This window comes from Phocoena sinus, chromosome 13 (assembly GCF_008692025.1).
Source record: "Phocoena sinus isolate mPhoSin1 chromosome 13, mPhoSin1.pri, whole genome shotgun sequence".
Lineage (NCBI taxonomy): Eukaryota > Metazoa > Chordata > Mammalia > Artiodactyla > Phocoenidae > Phocoena > Phocoena sinus.
The window spans coordinates 62,567,910-62,590,344 of record NC_045775.1 but is presented as its reverse complement, the minus strand read 5'-3'; the positions used below and the strand labels follow the sequence as shown (position 1 = coordinate 62,590,344).

At 54.5% G+C, this 22,435-nt stretch overlaps 1 protein-coding gene across 1 annotated transcript; it reads right to left on the bottom strand.

Annotated features, from left to right (window-relative positions):
• Positions 1–6,027: 6,027 nt before the first annotated feature.
• Positions 6,028–22,082, bottom strand: EMX1 (empty spiracles homeobox 1). Its single transcript, XM_032652433.1, has 3 exons — positions 21,242–22,082; positions 15,189–15,373; positions 6,028–6,594 (listed from the first exon to the last, which is right to left on the bottom strand). The coding sequence occupies exons 1-3, from the start codon at positions 21,753–21,755 to the stop codon at positions 6,427–6,429; spliced, it is 867 nt and encodes a 288-aa protein (XP_032508324.1). The 5' UTR covers positions 21,756–22,082; the 3' UTR covers positions 6,028–6,426.
• Positions 22,083–22,435: the final 353 nt, after the last annotated feature.

Genomic DNA, 22,435 nt, shown 5'->3' with positions numbered 1-22,435 from the left:
GAATCTGGAGACCTACCTCACCCTAGTCCCCTGGGCCTTTCAGAAGGGTAGAGAGAAGGAAGGAGAGAACAAAATGGGGAAAGAGAAGGTGTACAAGTGGGCAGACATACAGAGATACCAGATGTCCCCGTTAAAGACCCCATGCAAATCCAGCGGGTAAATGAGGGAAGGGAGCTGCCATCAGTCCCCAGCCACCTGAGCTGGTTCTCCTTCTCTTCACATGTGAGCATGGCAGAGGGAGGGACAGTACAGCAGGGCCCTCGCTCTCCAGAAGTGAGCTGCAGGAAGACACTGGAGACATAAGTGAGCCAGGGGCTGCAGTGCCAAGGAGGCTGGGAGCCACTGGAGGCTTTAAGTGGAGAAGTAGATTCATCTGTCAACGGAGTGGAGTGCGGTGGGAAAAGGCAAGACTGCTGGGGAGACCGGGGAAGAGGCCATTGTGGCAGTCAAGGTGAGGGAAGATGGGGCCTGGACCAGGTGGTGGGATGGGGATGGAGAGAAGTGAAGAGATTCAGAACTGCTTAGCTCTTGCCGATTGATTGTGGAAAGGATGGCAGAGAAAAGTCAAAGGTGGCCCCAGGTTCTTGGATTGGGCAGCTGAGGACATAGATGGTGGTGCCATTTCTCAGAGCTTAGGGACAGAGAAGGAAGAACAAAACTGCGGAGAAGATGGTACATTCTGTTCTGCAAGTTATTAGAGGTTCCTATGAGATAACCAAGTCCAGATGTCAGGAGAAAACTGAGCGTGCTTGTCTGGAGTTCAGGAGGCAGGGTGGGACTGGATGTGTAGATTGGCATGTTATCCATTTATTGAGAGTACCTGGAGCTAAAGGAACAGAGGCAACTGCCTCTGTGACTCAGGGGGAGTACGTGGTGGGGAGAAGAGGATGACTGGTTTGGAACCTCAAGGAGTCCCCATCTGTGAGGCCTGCTGAGACGCTCAGCTACAAGAAAGGTGCTGTGGGCTGAATTATGTCCCCCCGGTATGTTGAAGTCCCAGCCCCCAGTACCTCGGAATGTGACTCTATTTGGAGGTACGATCTTTAAAGAGGTAATTAAGTTAAAATGAGATCAATTAGGATGGGCCCTAACCCTACCAATGTGACTGGTGTCCTTTTAAGAAGGGGAAATTTGGACATAGACAGGCATAGAGGGAGAACACCATGTGAACACGAAGACAGCCACCTGCAAGCCAAGGAGAGAAACCTCAGAAGAAAACAACCCTGCTGGCACTTTGATCTCGGACTTTTAGCCTCTAGAACTGTGAGAAAATTAATTTCTGTTGTTTAAGCCATCCAGTCTGCGGTGCTTGTCATGGCAGCCCTAGCAGATTAATACAAGAGGTGAGAGGAAGATAAGTAGAGTGTGGTATCCCAGAGGACAAGAGCTGAGAACGCTTCAAGTGGGAGAGGTTGTCCACATATTTAATAGGTGCTGAGAGTTGAAGGAAGATGAAGACCAGGCTGTGTCTCTTGGAAGGACCTGAAGAGAATGGTCTCAGTGGAGCGTGGTCAGGGCAAAAGCCAGATCTCCATGGGCTGAGAAGTTAGCGGGACTTCCACTGACTGCCAACGCAGAGAATTCTTTAAAGAGATTTGGTTGTGAGTTGGGCAGAGAGACATGATGATGGCTGCAGCATCACACGGGGCTAAGGGAGGGCTTTAGAAGGGTGGCTCTAAACTTAAAACTCTAAAGGGTGAGAGTGAAAGAGACTGTAAAGGCAGGAAAGAGGAAGAACCACCCAGAAGTGAGGTCCCCAGGGTGGGCAGGGAGGATCTTGGCTGATACCAGGAGGCAAGTGGAGAGGATGAGTTGGATGCAGGCAGTGTGGGTCTGAGGGTGGGAGGCAGGGGGTGGGGGAGGCTAGCTTCCCTGACCCCTCCAGATCCACTCTGCTATCTTCTCCCCCACTCTCCATCCCAGGAGGCTGACTCATAGCACTCGCTGTCTGGCTCCCGCCATCGGGAGTCAATGGCAAGAAACTGGATGATTGGAGGAGAATGAGACTGGGGGCTTTATTCCCCCTAGAATGCCCTGTGGGCCGTGGGCCTCTTGCTGTAGACGCAGCTCCTGTTTGGGGCCCTCTCCGTCCAGCTGTCCTCTCAGGTTCTGTCTGGTACCTGCTCCTGCCCTTGGCCCCTTCAGGGCTAAGGGCCACATGGATTCCCAACGGTTGCTAATCTTGGGGTCCTGTAGCATCTCGTGTCGGTTTCCCAAAATTTGTTGATTGCCTTTTATTCAACTCTCCTCAGAGTGCTTCCGTTTGAAGAGACCATCTCTTTCTACTGGGCCCCTGACTGATATGAAGGTGTTCCCTTCTAGTGCTTCTAGATGGAAGTAAGTTCCTCTGCTGAGGGTAAAGGGGAAAATGAGGTTTGGGGGAGAACCTTGGGGAGAGGTTTGAGACATTCCTGCGGAGAATGGGAGTGGACTTATTAATAAGGGTGAGGTCTCAGCTGAGGGGTGCCATGCAGCCCGCTTGCCTGATGTCCTCACAGACTCAGCTGTAAGGGCAGATGGGGAAAGAGGTTCGAGCAAGTCTGTGATTTCAGGCAGGTGCTACTAAGGAACAGCGGGACAAGGGGATGTCATAGAGAAAATAGAGGGGCCCATGAGGTCAAAGCATGGTTGTAGAGGAAAGCCGTGTGAGTGAGAGGAAAGAACGTGTGGTCTGAGAGGAAAGGACATCCGAACGTGCGATTGGAAAGAAGGCGCAATCCTGGGCTCTGATACACCCTGAGAGTGGGTGGTGATGAGAAAGGAAGGGGGTGAGAGGTTGGGGTGCCGGGTGGGTTATCCATGTAGACCCTCAGGTCTTGGGGAGACAGGAGAACCAGGGGCCGGTAGGCACAGTCTTTGACAAATGAGGGGGCTGACCGGGACCTGCAACCACACACCCACACACGCCCACACGGTCACACTCACATACGCACGCCCACAGCCCTCCCAGACGCTCCCAGACACCCTCACACGCACTCACCCTCACACACGCCCCAGACAGCAGATGGGGCGCTTGGGTAATTGGTTAAACCTGTTCCCGATGTCTGGCTCCGCACTGGCAGTGCCTGTCTGACAAGAAAGCTGGCTGGGCCTGCACCGCTCAGCCTGCTGGCCCCCCTGCCCCTCCCCCTGGGCGGCTGCCCCAGAGCAGGGGCTCCAGAGAGGCCTATCGGTCCGGCCCGGCTCCCTCCTGGGCAGAACCCAGTTCACGAGGCAAGGGTTCAACAAAGCTGCACGGGAAGCTATCCCAGCACCAGTGAGGAGGAACTGATGTAAACCAGGGTGTCAAGATGCTGAGAGCAAGGGCCATGGCTGCAGAGTGCCCATAGGAACCAAGCTCGGAAAGTCCCACGGTCAAGGGGACGTGAAAAGATCATTCCATTCCCTGAAAGGAAGGCACACAGCTTAGGCCACCAGAGCTGAGGATAGCTCCCTGTGATCCCTCCACTTCAGCCACATGCAACCTGGGGTTCTCAAGGTGCTCGTCAACAATAGCTCAGCCGGTAGGGCTTTGCTGGGCCCAGGCCAGCCCCACCGAGGGGCTGTGACCGGGCCGGCTTGCTCAGGGAAGGCCTACTGAGCGCTGCTGTCCACCCATCCTCGTGCTCACCTCTGCAGGGCCCTGATCTCCGGGGGGAGGAACGGTCTGGGGAAGGAAGGGAGCATCATTCCTCGGCTGCTTCTCCCCTTCCCAGCTGCATCTGTGTCTCTTCGAGAGAGACTTTGGTTTGTTCCCTGGAGAGGGCCCAAAAACTCCCAAATTAGCAAACCTGGCAAGCCCACAGCTCAGAAAATAGTTCATCCTGATTCCATGTTTTTCAGGCTCACAGAAGCCTTTATTAATGAAGTCACAACACCAATATTTACCGTCTGCGGGGAGAGGCACAACATGAGGGCACGGATGGGAGTACGGCGGGGACTCCCGCCCCACCCCTTGCGGGCCTTGGCCTAGGAAGATTGGCAGGTTTCTCTGGGTCTTTTCCAGCCCTTTATCTGGATGACAGGGGTGCTCTGCTGTGATCTTCCTGCACTCCCTCCCCCACCAAGTGAGAGGAAAAATTTACCCATTCCTCCGCCCTGGGATGGTGCCAAAAAGATGCCTCCTCTTCTTACCTTCACCCCACCTGGGCATACCTGCTCCCCAGGGGCTATCCAACCTGCCTGGCAGTGAGAGTCCACTGTGAGGTTCAACTTGGACTTTCCTGGTTGATGTCTGGGGAGGGCGTTGGGATGGGACACAGCCCGTTGGTTTCTGGCATCGACTGGACCCAGGAGAGACACTGACAGTCCCAGCAGCAGGACCTTCTGTGCTTTGATCCCTGCAGGTGCCCCAGGCAACAAGGCTTGGCCCTTGACTTCTTTCCAATGACTTCAACATTGATCAACCCCCCTCCCCCGCTCCCAGGACATTCTAGGCGCCAAGAATAGGATAAGTAAAGGCACAGCACAGGCCAAACACGTGGCTCACTGGGGGTTGGGGATGATGTGGGTGAGACTGAAGCAGAGGGCACCAGTAGCACAGGAGGAGAGGCCAAGGGTGGGAAAGAAGGGAGGAGCAGAGTGGGGGCCTGAGGAAGGGGGTGGCGTGGTCCTCTTTGAGCTTGAGGAAGAGAACCCTAGCCTCAGCACGCAGGTCCTCCTTTGAAGTGGGCCTCGTCCTTGACATCTGCACAAACCTCATTATGCCTCCCACCCCTGCTCTCCCCTCCCAAACCCCCGGGATCCATGTACACTCTTTCCCAAGGTAGAAGAAACCTTGGCTGTTTGCGAAGGTGGGCAATCCTGGAAGACAGCAAGTGGGGCCGTGAGTCAGCTGTGAACACGTTGGGTTTGAGGTGCTGGGGAGTGTGGAGGGCAGCAGGCAGCCGGCTCATAGGTTTGCAACTCAGCAGAGGTTGGCTGGAGGCATTGGCTGGGAAGCAAAGAGAAGTCCTGGAGGTGGATGCAAAGGCCCAGGCGGAGGGCACAGTGAGGGAGGCGGGAGGAGCACGGACTGACTCCGAGGTGGACAGAGGCGACGGGACAGGGATAAGACTGGGGAGGACTCAGAAAGGCAGGAAGAGGTGTCAGAGGTACCGGAGTGAAGGCAGGGAGGGGTGGGGGAGCCTAGGAGGGAATGGCCAGAAGATGGGGAGCAGTGAAGCCAGACAGAAGGTGTGGAGTCTGGCCACAAGGGTGGCAGTAACTGGTTGGTGGCAGTCATGAGCATCAGCCCAGTGGTGAGGCAGAGGAGGGAGAGCAAGGGGTTGGGTAGCACATGGGAGCTGAAGAGGTAGAGGCAGGTCTGGACATCGTAAGGGAAAGGGTGTTAGGAATACAGGTTTTGTTTCTTAGGATGAAGGAAGACATGATGTGTGACAAGCAGGAAAGACAAGTGGACAAACTGGAGGCAGATGAACTAAAGAGATTAGCGGCCGGGCCTTGAGCTCTTTGCCAGGCTGGGAGGCCCTGAGCCCTCGGGAACCAGGTGCGAGCTCGGCCTCAAGCCGAGGTCCGAAGCTTTCATCTGAAGCTTTCATCTGCCGAGAGGGTGGGGAGGGGTGGGGGCTCTCCAGGGACAGGTGAGCATCCTGGTGGGGCCAGGACCTGCAGCAGGGACCGTCAGCCTCTGTGCATGGTGTGCCCTCAACCCAGCCCCCAACACTCCCCGTTTCCTCTGTTTTTCCCTCAACTGGAGAAGCCACTAGAGCCCTACGCATGGGCAAGTACAGACGCTCTCTCCTCCCCGACCCACCTGGGCCTGATTCCCACTGCTCATTAAGTTTGGAGAGACTTGAGCGTAGCCTCCCTCAAGACACAGGGTGGTCCTTCCCTACATCTAGCCTCAGGTTCTCTTGCTGTGGAGTTGAAGCTAGAGACCAGGGTCAACCACCAAGAAAGAAGAGTTAATGGACTGAGTCTCCAAGGCCCCACCCCAGGCTCCCAGGCCCTGAACAAGCTTGCTCTACCAGTTCCCCCAGTGGCCCTCAGAGCCAGAATCCACCACACCAGGCCCGCAGGCTCTGGGGTTGGAGCTGGATGCCTGTGTCATTAAGAGAGAGACTTTTATTATTCCCATAGGGAAGGGAGACACAAGGGGATCACTAAGAACTACAGCGGGTGCCTGGAAAATAAATTAAAACAGAAACGCATCAAAACAAAAAGGAGATAAGAGAAATGGAGAGTGGCTGGGAGGCTGCAGTGGCCTGCAGCCTGCTCAGGCAGGCAGGCTCTCTGAGGAGAAGGTCGAGCAGTCCCGGGCCTCAGCCAGCCCATTTCTTGTCCCTCTGTCGGTGGTGGCCCCAGGCTCCAAGCCCTCTGGGGCCGTGACTTGAGGCCTCCGCGGCAGCCTGGCCAAGGAGTGGCCAGAGTCCTGCTGGGCCCACCGAGGGGCCTGGCCAGCAGCAAGCAGCACTCCGCCCTCGTGGGTTTGTGACCGCCCACACCCTAGTCATTGGAGGTGACGTCGATGTCCTCCCCGTTGGCCTGCTTCGTGGCGATGCGCCACCGGTTGATGTGGTGGGAGCCCTTCTTCTTCTGCTCCGACTCGGGCCCCTCTTCCTCCAGCTTCTGCCGCTTGTACTTTGTCCTCCGGTTCTGGAACCACACCTTCACCTGGGCCAGGGAGGGAGGGGCACAGGTGAGAAACACCCAGGAGGCCCCCAGAGCAGCCACCAGGGCCTCAGCACTCAGGCTGAGCTGGGAGCCGGAGAGGGAAACCGAGGCCAGGGTTGTCTCCTTTGGCCGGTGCCACCTCATGCGTCTGGAGGTCTGCTCTTCCAGATGCAAATGAGGGGGGCCAGGGAGAGGGCACAGTGGGCCAGAGAGCGGCCGTTTTCCTGTCCCCTCGACAGAGGGAGAGGAGGGGTTCATGGAACTGCCAAGGATCCTGGTTCCTGGAACAGAGAGACCTGGGTCTCTACCAGTTTTTAGAGAAGAGATTAATAATTACTCCTTCTCAGGGTTGATGTGAACAGTAAATGAGGGAATATACAAGAAGCCGTCACACGGGTTCTGATGGCCTGGAGTGAGCCCCATGCCCCGGGGCAAGCCTGTGCTCTTTGTGGCACAAAGAGGCAGAGTGGACACGGCTACATAACCAGGAGGTGGTGTCCACACCAAGAGCAGCGCCCAGGACAGCCAGAGTGCTCCTAGGGTCACGGACCCTGCTGCTCGAGGCTCTAACTTCTCATGCTGTCTAGGTTAGTCCGTTTCACCAGAGGACCCCGTCTTAGCAACCTCAGGTGGAATTCCAGAGGGTCTCTGGGGAAGGTGGTGCCGAAGGGCAGGGTTATGAGGCATGGATGGTTTCCTGAAATGACAGCACATTTAAAAAGCAGGTAGGTTTAGCCAACTGCAGTTGGAGTGATCCACGGTGCCCATGCAGGTGGTGAGCGGTAAGTCATGTGTGTGGAATGATGATGAGCACCTCGGTTTGGCAGCAGCAGTGACTGCTGAGGGGAGATCCTTGGAGCCTGGGCAGGCCTAAAGGCAAACCTCAGAAACACTACCCACTTCTGCCCCTGCTCCCTGAGAATGGGTGAAAAGTACAGGCCGTAGGCATAAAGCCAAGCAGCGCAAGCCAAAGCAGGCCTGGCATCCAGGCCCAGGGAGGAGCTTCGTGCCCAGGGTGCCCCACTCTCACATTTCCCAGACACTCCCCTCTGTCCCCTCCATGGAGCCAACCCAACCCAGGGCTCCTCCAACAGCCCACCCCTCCCCAGGGTTTCCAGGGTACCATCTGCCTTGACCGTTGATTTCTGAGCACGAGGATAGGTGTGAGGGCAGCCAGTGGTCAATGACACACAGAGCAGCCAGCCAGGGACAGGAAGAGATGAGGTACCTGGCCTTGGTGGACGGCGAGGGAAGGCCTTCTTCCCTCATTTCCAGAGCTGGCTTCAAACCCATTGCCTGCATGTCCCAGCTCAGATAGATGGGGAGGATGGCAGATGCTCCAGGCGCAGGGCTTCTGGATTCCATGCCCACCTTTCCTTGGGCACAGGGCTAGCTGGGCCCTGGGTGGTTCTCGGCACAACCATTTGGCAGCCAGCCTGGCCCCTGCCCCCGGCCCTGGAGCCCACTGTGACTGTGCCAGCCCGTAGGCGGGTGAGCTCGCCCAGACTCCTGTGCAAGGCTTGTGTGTGACTCAGGCCTGGGGCGGTGTTCCTGAGAGCCCGAGGGGCTGGCTGAGGGCTAAGCATGGCCAGCCTGGTGATGCGTGATCTGGGGCAGCACGAGGGACACAGGGCCCCCTTCTGCACCTTCTCCCTCCCGCACACACTCCCCAGTCTCCTTCCAGAAGGAGACTTGCCTCTAGTGGGATGGACCTGGGCTGCTACTCTTGCCCAGCATCACTGGCCCAAAGAAGGAAAACTTCTTGGGCACAGGGCACAGGGTATGTTTTCACACCAGGGCTGGTTTCCTGGTACATACAAATGAAAAGCAATTCTGAAGACTTTCTCCATGAAAACTACTAGGGTCAAGGAGACAGCTCTCTAGAAACAGGGACAAAAACTCTCTCCCCAGGCAGCCTGGCTATCTTCCGGAGAACAGCCTTGGGCTGAGTGTCCAGATGCTGTTTACAAAGACTGTAATAACAAGGGGATGCTTATGACTTAGTAATATCAGTGAAAACTGCAGGATGCACAGTTTGGGCACAGTGTGATCACAACCATGGAAAAACAAAGCCTATGCATGGGGAAAAAAGACTAGAAGGAAATGTACCCAAAGTACGGGTGACTTGTCTTTCTTCCACTTTTCTGACTTTTCTTTAATGCATTACTGATAACAATTGCCAGTAATTTTTTATTTGGAAAAAGAAAAGTAACTGGGCTCCGAATGTAGTAAGAGATAAGAGTGACACCCCAGCCAGGCAACACTGAGGTCACCCCAGAACCCCTTCCCTAAAGGGCAGAGGACCTAGAAAGGAACCAGGTCACATACTGTGGGTACCAGCACAGTGGGAGCGGCCTTAGGAGGCCTGCTTATTCTGCACTGCCTCCCCTCAACACCAGCATGCTACTCACCTTTCAAGTCCAGGGCGCACTTGGAGGAACCCCTCACCCATTTCTGAGCCCTCTGGGTTTGGGGAGAGAGAGGTTCCTTGTGGCCGCCCAAGTCCCCACCTCACTCAATGTCTGTCAGTTTTTCTGATAAGCGAGATCCTTCCAAGAGTCTCCACTTTTGTTTGAGTTACACCACCTGGAATACTCTTACTTAGTCTTCGAAACCCTGCTCCCTTGTTCCTAGACTGGATGTGCCCCAACACCTGTCTGTAACTCCTTAGTGCTTTTTTCTGTCTCAGTAACAATGACCCCAGCAACATGTTAATTTATTTGCTCAAACCTCTGTGTCCTCATCAGATGGTACGGGAACTGGAAGAACGAAAGTGGTGTGTTAGCTGGCTTTGGAGGCCCGGTGGGCATGTCCCAGGTATGTTCAGCCAGCGGGGCAGAGGTGAAGTGACCTAGCCCTATGCTCTAGGAAAGAGGCTCTTGGGCCAACCTGGAAAACAGGAGAAAATCAATGGTAGAGGGATTGAGGTCTAATCGGAAAGGGGGTTTTGAAAGTGCTAACTGCTGCAGAGATGGGATCTTTTTTTGGCTTAGTTCAGTGGACACTTCTACAAGAGGGTCAGTTCTTAATTCTTCATGCTGTGGAATGGATTAACCACTTCTGGGGTGGGGGGAGGTGGAGAGGAAGATCCACTGTTGAGGGGACAAGGGTCAGCTTGAGTCAGGTAGGATAAAGAAGTTAAAACTGCTGCAGATGAATGAATGAAGGCATTAAGGCATTAGCAGATTGATCACTGCTCGTATTAATGAATGAAAACGTGCATGAGTGAATGGACACATGAACTTACAAACAAGCAAACTACAACTCCAGCCAATGTTTCAGACTTTACCTTTGAATGAACCAGATCTGCATCCCTTCTTTTCCACCACTCCCCATCTTAGCCCATCCCAAATGGGAGAGTCCGTGGCTCCTGGCCCCTGCATACTTTCAGGTGAATACCTGTCTTCTCATCAAGGAGTTCAAAAACCTCTATCAAGGGACATTTGAGTCTTGTAACTCTGATACAAGAAGTTCCTCCTTATGTCCTACTGTTGCCTCTTCTGTTTTAATTTAAGCCTGTGTCCTCCTATTCTGTCATCCTCAGACACAGAGAAAGTCCTCATACTAGAGAGAAGCTTAGCGACATCAATCAAGCCACTCCTCAGCTTGCTCACCCCCCCTGCCCTCTCCACTGGGATCCACTTCCTAACATGATCTGCTCTCAGTGTCAAGCCCAATGCCATGCGAAGCTCAGCTCTCACCCCAACAAGCTGAGGTCACCTCTGACTCTCCATCAACTAGAGTCCGAACTCTTCCTGAGCTTTCTTAGTTCCTCCTCTCTCAGTCCACCATGGATGCTTGCCCTCACTCTCAGGGAGACATCACAAGATTTGCCTGCTCACTCAGGACCACACCCTCAGAGAATCATTCCAGTCTCCCTTATCTCCCGTGCCCTCTCCTGCCTCCCACTGGACTCCCTGAGCTTCAGAGGTGCAGAAGTTCTTGGAGAAGAGCCAAGACTTAGAACACACAGTGAGCCAGTAACCTTTCCCTAAAATTCAAGTCCCTAGGATATCTCCCTCTCAGCCATCTCCCAAAAGGCAGATATTCCAGGCAGGAAGTCTTCTTACCATGCCCCTGGGGGGAAAATCCCATAGGCAGGTGACCACACACTCCTGCCTCCTAAGACCCCACCACCCATGCTCTCGGGACCCAAGAAGGTAACCAGACTTGACAACTCCTGCTCCGTCTTAATCTCAAAGCCTCCCCTTTCTTCCTACCAACCCACACATCCCTCCAAACCTTGCATGTCTGCGGCCTCCCAGGGGACTTCCACCGATGCAGCTCTCCCCTGACTCCCTCAGTCCACAGCTGTGGCTTCAGTGGGACTCCAGTCACTCACCCCTCACAGCGCCCCGGCACTGCATGAGGAATCTCCAAGGCCAGGACACCACATTTCTGCATGCTTTTCCCTCACAGTTTAGCTCAGCTAAACTGAGCCAGGGCAGGTCAAGAAACACCTCGTGAACTGTTCAGAGCTGGAGGAGCGGCTGGAAACACTAACCAATCAATCAGCCGAAGCAACCAAATGCTTTCTCTCACTCCCCCCAAAAATTAATGTGCCCCTCCCTACACATGCACAGAAGCTCACAGAGGCACTCCATGCCATGTGTACATAGGATAGCACCCGACCTTTGGGCATTGATCACACTAAGCCCACATGTGCTCCACATTATGGGCATACATATGTTACATACACCCATTACACACACACACACACACACACACACACACACACACACACACACACGAGGCTCTGATCTGACCCAGGCCCGAGTCTGCCCCAACAGCCACCAGGACTGAAGCTTAGACGGGCTTCACTCCAGTCAGACTCCTGGCCTGCACAACAGTGAGGAACAAATAATTAGAGCCAAAAGGATGACCTAGCCCTTGCCCAGGGCCCCTCCCTCCACCTCCTGGATTAACCCACGGCCATCCCAGTACAAATACCCCACACGCAACAAAACTATAGCCCTACCCCAACAAAGCATCTCAGGTTGCCCACCCCCAATATCCCATGCTAGAGCTTTGGGCATACAGACACCCCTGAACTCTGAACAAAGACCCCCACACCAATCTGCTTAACGCTCCCAGAAGTTTTATCCATGAAATGGTAAATAAAATTCGATCATCTAGATCAACAATCACCTATGAAAGTGTAAGGGAATGATAGAAGGAGAGGGACAGAAAGGGAGCAGTGACAGCAGAGAGTGAGGGAAATGACTGATAAAGTTAACATATGGAGAAGTATACAATCAAGAGAAACTTGCCCGTTCATTCAATACATATTTATGGAGCATCTACTTTTTGCTGGTCACTGAGCTGGGCCCTGGAGCACAGCAAGAAATAGGAAGGCTTGGCCTCTGCCTCCCAGAGCTGAGATGCTCAGGCCTATTGTTTATCAGGATCACCCAGAGAGCTGTTTTAAAATCTTTCCTGGGTCCCATCCTGGAACTCCTAAGAGAATCTCCTGAGCAGGGTCCAGGAATCTGCATTTTAAGATTTCTTTGAGAGATGGATGCAACCAGTGTACAGACTGACATTTGGACGTGGAAGATTATTGAACAATAGCAAAGTCCTATAAATATTATGATATGCGGGAGATATGCTGTGAGTTCTGAGAACCTGGAGGAGGGATTATACAGAAATACAGAGAAGTAGAATATAGATGAGCCAGAAGCTCAGGGCTGAAAAGAACCCTGGAGTTCATTTCATTCAATCTTTCAGATCAGCAACTGAGGCCCAGAAAAAAAAGACAAAGTGAGAGCTGATGAGATGATAACCATTACAGACATATGCATACACTGTGAGCTGCTAAAGATCTATAGAGACGGAAGTTTGAGATGGATGGTAGATACACAGAAGGTAACACAGAGTAGATGATAAAGAGATAATCAACAGTTGGGTAAATAGGAATTATTGTTAAGAAGAAGACAGAGTTAATAAAAAATAGGAAATATAAATTAACCAGCTTTGCAGAGGCAGTTGAATGAAAGCAGACAGAAGTACATGGCTAGATATAAAATAGCTCTCTGTGAGAGATGAATATAGATATTGACGGTAGAAGTAGATGGCAGGGGGCTGATGGGAGTGACTGATGCTTGACAAATAGCTGATAGCTAGAAATGACAGGTCAGCCTGCCTGGCAAATACAGAGAGATAAATAGATAATTAGTTAGTTATATAGCCTAGGTCTTAATGATAGTTACGAGAGGGACAGAAAGACAGCTCTGGTGATGAAAAAGACTGAATTAAGAGTCAGGAATTCCAGGTTTGGATCTTATTATAACACTAATTTGACATATTACTTTCAACAAAAGGAAGGGAAGCACTGGGGATGAGAATTAATCTTATTTGAGTTCATATTAGGTGCCTTTAATCCTTAAACAACCTATTTTATGGATGAGGAAAACAGAACTCAGAGAGGTTGAGTAACTGGCCCAAGGTCACACAGTCAGTTAGCAGAGAGGCAGATACTGAAATCCCATCTGCCTGCACGGGGTGCTCTGCCTAATTCATCTCTCCATCTCAAAGGCCTCACCTGGAAAGACAGGACTCTACAAGGAGGTTTCTCAGGCTTAAATCTCCCACAGTTCTATTATTTTGTTTGTTTGTTTCATATGCTTAACCAGCTCATTTATAGATGGAACAAGATTAGCCATGCATTTTGATCGTTAGTGAAGCTGGGTACATTTTATTTTCTATCTGGTTTTGTTTTAAATATATGTTTAAGCACCTTATAATAAAAATGAAAGAGAAAATCATTGGGTTTACTAACTGGCATTGTTAGGAGCAAATATTAACAGGCAGGTAGGTTCAGTTGAAAGAAAGTCAATTAAAAATGCTCTGGCTGAGCTAAAAAATTGAAAGTTTAAAAACAATGACATTATTTCAACAAGTGTTAATCTGTGGGTGGTGAGCTTATAAACGGTTTTGTTTTCTTACACTTCTGCAATTAAAATTTAATAACTAATACTTTTAAAATGAAGTTAACTATGAATACCATTCTTAAATTGACACTTGTTTTAAACAACAATTTTAAAACACTGTTTGCCAAGAGGGGAAAGGGGGTATTATTTTATTAACCTTTTTTTTAAAAAACATATCTTTCTTTAAAACGTTTTAAAAATTAAGTCCGTTGTTTTGTAAGCTTTATCTCTGCAGTTAGAACAGCCCAGCTAGCAAATCTGAAAAAGCCCGGGTCCTGCCGCGGAGATGGGAGCAATGCATTGATGAAATAGGGCATCAGATAGACAGGACAATAGATACCAAAATGCGACGTGAGCGGCAAAGAGTGAGGTCGGGGCTGCAGGATGCTGGGGACGAAGTTTGGGTTTGGACTCCCTCACGACGCCTTCCATCTATCCTCACTGCTACCCGGGAGACCCCAGGCTGCACACACACCCCACCCCCACCTCCAGCCGGACGCCTTCTCACTGTCCAGGACTAGGGTGGAGGACGGCGGTGTAAGAGGGGCGAGGCGAGCAGAAAGGGGATTGGAAGATGAAATGCCGGCGGGCGAGAGCTGCTGGGCCGCGCCAGCCGACCTCTCTCTTTGCAAATCTGGGCGCTGTCAGGGACAGAAGGGAGTTAAGGTCTCCCGAAGCCCATTCAGATACTGCAATCCGCCTCCAGGGCAGCAGCCAGCCACCCCCGCACGTTGGACTCCAGGCGGACTAAGAGCTTAGCGGTGCTTCCAGACAGCATTTATTTATGGCAAAGTCTTTACTTACAATAAACCCAAATCTGCCTCCCTATAATTCCCTTCTAGTTCTTTAAATTTTTTTTCTAATTATCAATTACAAAAATACTACGTGGTGATTGTAATTTCACCCAGTTCAAACCCCTTCAACGCCATTGCAGTTTATTCCCTCCCCAACGCAACAGCCCTTCAAGTGATTGGAAACAGGTCCTGAGCGCCAGAATCTGCTTTCCCACCGTTCCCAGGCCCCGCCAACGCCCGCGCACACACGCCACAGTTTCAGAGCCCTGCCAGCCGGGCTGGGCAGAGATCAGTGCCCCCCTTGGACCCCCAGCAGGGCTGCGCGCTCCCGCCTAATCCCTCTGCTTCTGATGTTTATAGCCTGAGGACACGTGGGCTTTCTCCCCACAGCACACCCGCTGGGGGACAGCGAGGCCTCCGCCGCTTTGCCCCTGCACAGCAGCGAAGCCAGTGCAAGACAGGCCTGGGCACCCCACACCATCCTGAGCGCCCCCGGAACAGTGGCGGAAGAAGGGCTGCAGTAACCGCAGGGCTGAGACGGCGCCAGAGGGCCCGGGTGGGCGCGGAGTGACCGCGGCTTGGGCGCTCAGCGCTCGGCCGGCTCCCGAGGCCGCCAGCCGCCTTCTGGCAACTGGCATCTCCTATGGGCTATGGGAGTGGGGTCGGGATAAGGTTTGATCCCAACCTCCCGGTGGGTCCTTAGTGCTTAATAAAAGTCCTGTGGCCTCTTCGAAGCTGCATACAGTCGGAGGGAAGACAGGCGTGACGGGGTCGCCGCAGGGGTAGCGGGAGAAGCTGGGGAAGGCTGGGGGCGAGGCCGGCCGCTCCGGCCCCCCCTCCACCCGGCCCCCGGCGCAGCGCGGATCATTACCTGCGTCTCGGAGAGGCTGAGGCTGCCGGCCAGCTGCTTCCGCTCGGCGCCCACCACGTAGTGGTTCTTCTCGAAGGCACGCTCCAGTCGCAGAAGCTGCGAGGGCGAGAAGGCCGTGCGGATCCGCTTGGGCTTGCGCGCGAAGGGGCCGTGCAGAAGCAGCCCGTCCTGGGGCACGTCGCTCGCTGCGGCCGCGCCGCCGACGGCAACACACGCAAATACAGACAGAGAGAAGGGCGCCGTGAGCCGCAGTCCGGCCAACGGGCCGCCCGCGGGAGCCGGCCAAGCTACTCATCGCACCGCGCTCTCGCACACGCCCCGGAGTGCTCCGATGCCCTCTCCAACCCTTGACACACGCACTTCTCTTTCTCTTTTGCCGCCCCTTCTGTAAGTCCACTCCCTTTCCCAACACCTCCCGGCCGAGGGGGCCTCGCAGAATCGCAGCGCTGCAGATCACTGTTAGGCCAGGAGGTGGGCCCAGGCCTGGTGAGGCCCAAATCCACAGTGCCTGGAGCAACCTAAGAGGCCAAGGAGTGGGAAGCTCTTTTTGTCGGCTTGCCTCGTCATGTCTCCCTCAAAGTGGACCAAGAGCAGAGACGGGGCTGGGTGTCAGGACAGTGGTAAGGGGAACAGCCAGGTTGTTAGGCATCCCCTTACCAAATACAGATTCAAGAACTGGAGGGTATCCCAGGAACTCTCCCTTCACACCTGCTTAAACCAGCCTTGCAACTAAATGCTCAGGCTACTAGCCCATAGAAAATTCCTTCCAACAAGCCAAGGCTCTGCCTTGCAAGTGGTAAAAATAGGCTAGGGGCTAAGTCAACATCCAGGCAGCACCTGGAGGTCTAAAGTTAGGTTTCTTCTTCCCGGCTTTCCCACCTTTCTCCCGTCAGGCCTTCAGGTAAAATCCTCTTCCCACAGGAGACTTACTGCTCTCTGGTGGAAAAAGGCCTTGCTTCATCCCTGAATAATCCGCGGCTGAAGAAACATGTGTATAAATATCTAGACGTCATTTTTCTCTCTAATATATATAGATATAGATATATTGGTTTCTGCATGGGCGTGTGTAAATACATGCTCCAGCCTCCCTACTGTTTTCTTCTCCTATCTACCATACAGGATTTTCAAAGAGTGCAACTGTCCCTTGGCAAATGTTGGCCATCATGGGGACTCAGCTCGTACATGCAGGAGGAGGGGCTGACATTGGGCTGGATGGGGCTGAGGTGGTGGGGTCAGGAACTACAAAAGTGAAACTAGCTTCCACCCACAGCCCCAGTCTCAGTGAACCCCCCACTAGGCCTTCACACCACCTCTGGCTTGGTTGCACATGCCAACAAGACTGGAAACAGGCCCTGACATCATCCACGGAGCCTCATGCCGTGGCACATAACAGTACCCTGACCCACCAACAATGCAGAGAACTAGATGAAATGTTTTGACAGTTAGTTGTTGAGATTGACTGATCCAATTAATTTCTTCAGAAACGGCCACTTGTTTGACTCAGTTTGATTTGTTGTTTCATTTTTTAAGACAATTGTTTGGATAATTCGGTTGAGATCTCCCATCTCTGGAAATATCTCTGTAAGTGAAGCAACGGCACATAATTGAGATACTATGGCTAAAACTCTCCAGGTAACTGTTCATATCCCTCTGCTGGTGGAAACTGCCGGACATGACTTTCTCCACGTCCATGGGCTTTGGACACCTACACCGGCAAACTTTATTGTTGGGGTTTTCTGTGGAACAGCATTGCCTAGGAATGAGGGGCTAGTGCCTGGGGGGAGACAGAGTTGCCTGAGAGGGAGAAGCCACTAACTTCCAGTCACCTTATCCATTTCAAGTGGCTGGATCTGTGCTGCTGTAAAAGTGAGTGGGATCACATCATAGGAAGATGGAAGGAGGACACCCTGCCCATTGGGCCCTTCAAGGTGGGGGCAGATCCAGGGCTCTCAGGCCTGACAGAAGGAAGAGAAGTTTAGCTTGTGGTGGTGGAGGGGACAGATGATCAGGGGAGGTGGCCTGGCAGAGACGGGTAAGAGGGAGAGAAAGGAGAAGAATGATCCAGTTGGGAATAAGAAGGATTAAGGCCTCAAGTGAGGGCCAGTGTGATAGGCCAGAGATAGAGAGGTGGGTGGGAAGCAAACACTTCTTCCTGATGTTAAAATAAATTGCCTCGAAAAAACAGCAGCATTCTGAGCTCAAGTCAAATACCAACAGTGGTTTCCTCTGGACAAATGAGCTGAAGAGGGAGAGAAAGCCCACCCCTGTGATAGCAGGGTTTGGCCTCAGCAGCGTGACCTGCCCAGATTGGTCAGAAGTGAAGTGGCAGCGTGGGGAGACCGGGGAGTTGTGAGTGAATGGGATGCAGAAGTGTGAAGAGTAGTGTGGGGCTGAGAAAGCAGGACTGCAGCCTGCCTCAGTGTGTGTGATTTGATGGCTATTTTGTAATTTCGTGGTGTGTGTTGGTCACTTGTGTGGTAGAGTTCTCTATGTTTGTCTTTATAAACCCAAAGTGGAGGATGGAAGCAACAAGCTCCTCCTGACATACACGTCTCTTTGCTTCAAGTCAGGCTATTTTAGGGGAAAGGTAGGTTGCTTGAGGTCTCCGTCAACTAGAGAGAGAATAGCCCCAGTTCACTGTAATGCCCTGAAGGGACAGAGAGCATGTATCCTGTAGTCTGTGTTGCATGTGCAGAAACACAGGGGTCCTTCTGACCCAACCAAGAAGAAGCAGAGGCCAGAAAAAAGTATTCAAGATGTTGATTAGTGATGACAGATTTGATTTCAAAAGAATCAGGGCTCTTTCCTGTAAGGAAGAGTATGTTTAGTACAAAACTGAGAAACTCACCAATAGCTGCATGTTTGTGTAAGAACTAGGGTGGTGCCTATGAGCCTGGGCCACTCTCACTCTGACCTATAGAGAGGGGCCCTCAAACGTCCCTACCAAGGCTTCAGTTTCCCTTAACTGGATCACAAGGGCAGAACAAGCTTGGGACTGGGTTGCGGTGTGGCCTGTTTAGATGCAGTAATTCTGGGCTCTGAGAGTGGGCTGTCAGTTTCAGACAAGGACAGGTGGAAAAGTGGAAAGGGGCTGGCTTAGTCTTCCTTGGAGCTAGTAACTGTACCCCACCCGCCCCGTTTTCCTCCAGCCTTCTCTGCGGGCCCCTTTAAGGCACTGGCTGGGACCTAGCAACGGAGGTTCCCAGGAGTGAGGCGGCAGGAGGTGGGAGCTAGGGATTCGAAGGCCCGGGGCTCGAGCTCCAGCTGCCTCCTGGAGAGGCCGAGGCAGACTGGGGGCTCTGGGCCGGATGGCGGGGCGGAGGGGCCTGGGGCTACGAGACGGAGAGGCCCGCACGGCAACGGAGATAACCTCTTTCCCCCTCCTCCGGCCGGAACAAAGGCGCCCTTTGAAGCACCGGCCCATTACCACCACCAGTCCCAGAGGGCCTTGTCTCCCACGGCCCCCTCCCGACGCTGCTCCTCGGCCTGGAAAGTTCCTGCTGTCCGGGGGAAATAGCACCGAAGTGCGGCTAACTCGTCGTCTCCACCAGCTCCTCCCCTTCAGGTCTCGAAAGCCGCCCCCGTCTTCGGCGTCCCGCCGCCTGGTCCCGACCATCCCGCGCTGGCTTTTCCTCTCCCACCGCCTCGCTCAGCGGAGAAGCCGCTTCCCTGCGCGCCGGGACCGCGCTGCTGGAGAGCGCTGCGCACTGAGCGCAGACGTGTTCCTTTTCGTTCGTGTAGGGTTTCGCTTCTTGCATTAAAACGGGGCTGAAGTGAGCATCGCAGAGACCCGGTTCTCTAGAAAACGCGGCGCCGGAGGGTCTGAAATGGCTCGGCTCGTAGCCCCGAGGGCCCGCGGGATCGCAGGACTCAAGGGTGCCCGGGCCGCAGGGGTCTGCCCCGACGATGACCGGCCCTGAAGCCAAAACTTCTTAGGATTCGAAAAGTCCTTCAGTGCCCAACGGATTCCGTGTTCAACAATGCGACCACATTTGGCTCCATCTCCGCGTCCAGACACAGTTCTTGGGAGAAAAATGCAACCGTTTTTGCAACTCGACAACGTGCCCGCCGGGACTGACGGCTCAGGGAGAGGCGGCAAATTCCGAGAGGGTTTTGCGGAGGATTTATTCGGCCTCGTCTGACTGGGGATGCTCAGATCTGGAGCCGGATCTCTCGCAAGGCGCCCCCGACGCTTGGCGCCCCCGGCCCTCGCACCCTAAGCCCGCGCGGGCGAGGCCAGAGGCGGGAAAGGTAGCGCGGAGGGCGTGGAGCGCCGGGTCCAAAGCCGAGGGCGTCGCCGGGAGGCCATCTCCGAGTGAGCAGAGACCACAGGTGTCAGGACCAGCTCTGCCCTCTTCTCCGAGCCCCTGTCTCTGTACTAGCCTCTTAAGCTCTGGTCCCTCCGCCGCCCCGGGCCCGAAGGTTCACAAACAGCCGCGACTCTCAAATTGGCCCGCGGTCGTGAGGTTTAGAGACCCAGGCCGGGGACCCAGTCCATGGAGGACCGAAGTGGCTTGCTCAGTTTTAAACAATACTTCATTTTACCAGTAAACATATATTTTAATTGACAGGTTTCTTTCCCATAGCGGCTGACACCATAGGCTTCTCCCTCCCCGCCCAATGATTTGGGCAAATCTTTGAAATCCCCTGGGCAGACAAAACTGCCCACAAAGATTCTTGCTCAAATAATTACATTATCTTATTTTGTGGGATCTGTTGGGTCAGTATCCTTTGACCAGATGGGACTGAGAAAACTGTCTGACAAATCGGGGCCCGGGAAAGCGGCTTTCCGTGAAAACAGTTAGGCAGCTATAGCGAAAGCTTCAAGAGATCATTTTTCTTCTGTTAGCTAGATAATTGTACCCAATATCCAGTTTATTTTGACTGTGTACACCCAGTTTACCCTCGGATTAGCTCCAGGAGCCAAAGCTCTAGCCACATCCTTTTCATTTGTTTTGCTAAAATCAGGGTTACCTAGCTCTGAGTCATGGAACCTCATAAGACTGAGGTCCGGTCTACACTAACAAAATAAAACCAGAAACTAAACCAATTACTGCACAAATTAAGGACACTCCAAAAAAAAAAAAAAAAGAAGAAGAAGAAAGAAAACAAAAACTCCAACAAATTCAAAGAAGCAAACGAACTCCAACTAATGGAACTCTTTCTTTTGGGAAAGTCAGATCATTGAAACCTGTGTCTGTGTGTGTGTGTGTGTGTGAGAGAGAGAGAGAGAGAGAGAGAGAGAGAGAGAGACCGAGACCAGTGGGGGATCTTCTTTAGCAAACCCACTGCCCAGTGCAGACTAGGGGGCTCAGACTGTCTAGGACCTTAAAAGCCCTCTGCCCCCGCCCCCTGCCTGGGAGGATTGCTGTTGGTTCCCCAGCAGCCGGTGGGTTCCCGGAGTCGGCGAGCGGCGGAGGAAGCCAGTTTGCTATTTCAAACCTTCCCACCCTAGGTCCGAGAAGCACGTGTGACTTGAAGAAGTCGGGTCGAGGTTGCTGACAAACATCCCAAGACAGCAGAGCACTCACCACTGAACATTAACTCTCCAGTTTGCCCTCCCCTCTGCCCCTTCTTCCCACAGACCCGGGGCACGCAGGTGGACTTTCCCCTGCCTCCAAGCGCCGGTGAAGGCGGATCCCTGGGAGTTGGTGGTGGAAATGCGAAGCATGGTCCCAGGTCCAGCTGGGTCGCAGGCAGGGCGGCGGGCGCTGCGCTCTCTGGGATGGGACTGCCTCAGCCAGGAGAGATTAAGGCAGGCCGCAGAGAGGACCAGGAGAGGCTCCAAGGATGAGACCGGGCTTGGCGTCCGGACCGGCATCGTTCTTGGGAAAGCCTAGAGGTCCCAACCTGGTTCTTTGGGAGGGAACCCAACGCGGCAGAAGCGCGGATGGATCTGGCGTGGCTCGTCCCTGCTTAAGAATCGGCCTTTGCAGACCCGCAGCCTCATCGGCAACAACTTCTGAACGGCCCCGCACGCCCCCGAGCCTCCCCGCGCCACCTCAGCACGGGCGCCGGCCGGCCGCCGAGGCGGGCACAACGTGGGCACTCACCCTGAAAGCGGTGGCCGAAGAAGCGGTTTCGCAGCACCCAGGGATAGAAGTGCAGAGGGTCCCGGTGCTGGGCGCCGAAGAAGGAGTGCGGGGGCTGCAGCGGGGAGGCGCCCAGCTGGTGCGCCGGGTGCACGGTCAGCGCAGGGTGGTTCATGGCCTCGGGGAACACGAGCTCGGGCCCGCCGTAGAGCGAGCGGCCGGCGCCCGCGGCGGCGGGGAAGCCGCTCACGAAGGCCGCTTCGGCCGCGCCGGGGTGAGGGTAATTGAGCGCCGTGGGCCGGAGCGGGTCCTCCGAGGCGGCCGCCGCCAGGGGATGGGAGCCTGCACCCCCGCCGCCAGTGCCCCCGCCGGTGCCGCCGTCCTTGGCCACCAAAGACTCGATGGTAAAGCCGCGCTTGGCTGTGGGCTGGAACATGGTCGCGGCCGCCAGAGCCGAGCGAGGCAGCCGGGCGCTGGGGAGCGCTCCGCGTCCTGGCGCCGCCGCCGTGCGGGGTGTGCACCCAGCCAGGCACATGCACACACACCAGCACCCCTCACCTCCCCCGCCCGCCCGCCCGCGCTCAGCCCCTGCCCACGAGCCAGGCGCGGAGCGGCGAGGGGTGTGCGAGCCAGTGAACGGAGAGTCGGGCCACGGCGCGCAGCTAGGCTCGCCGGCCTCTGCGGCCGAGCGGGCAGCTCCCGGCGCCTGCACTGGCGCGGGCTCCGTGCGATGCTGCGAGCTGCCTCTACGGCCTGGGGGCTGAGCCCGGCCCCCTCCCTCCCGAGTCCAGCCAGGACCGACCCCCGCCCCCGGTCCTCCCAGCACTGTCCAGCCCTGGCTCGGCCACCGCGATGCGAGGCGAGAGTTAGCGGGCACCTGCCCCGAGCCCGCCCATTGGCCGCGGCTCACCTGCCCCAAGGTGGGGGGCGGGGCGGGGCGGGGCGAGGGACAGCGGGTGGGGACGGAGCAAGCAGTCGGAGGCAAAAACCGGACTGGAGCTTGTGCGGGGCGATCTAGGCCTCCTCCCCATCTCGCGTCTTCTCGCATCTCCGCCCTTTAGCAGAGTCTGGCTGCCGCCGCAACCGTCTCAACCCACGCGGGAGCCGAAGGTGGCGTATAAGGGGCCTGGGGCTTGGGAGAAACTCCAACCCCAGTCCCCAGTGTGTAAATCAGTTGAACCCTCTCCAGTTCGTCCCGGGATGTCGTTTCAGTTC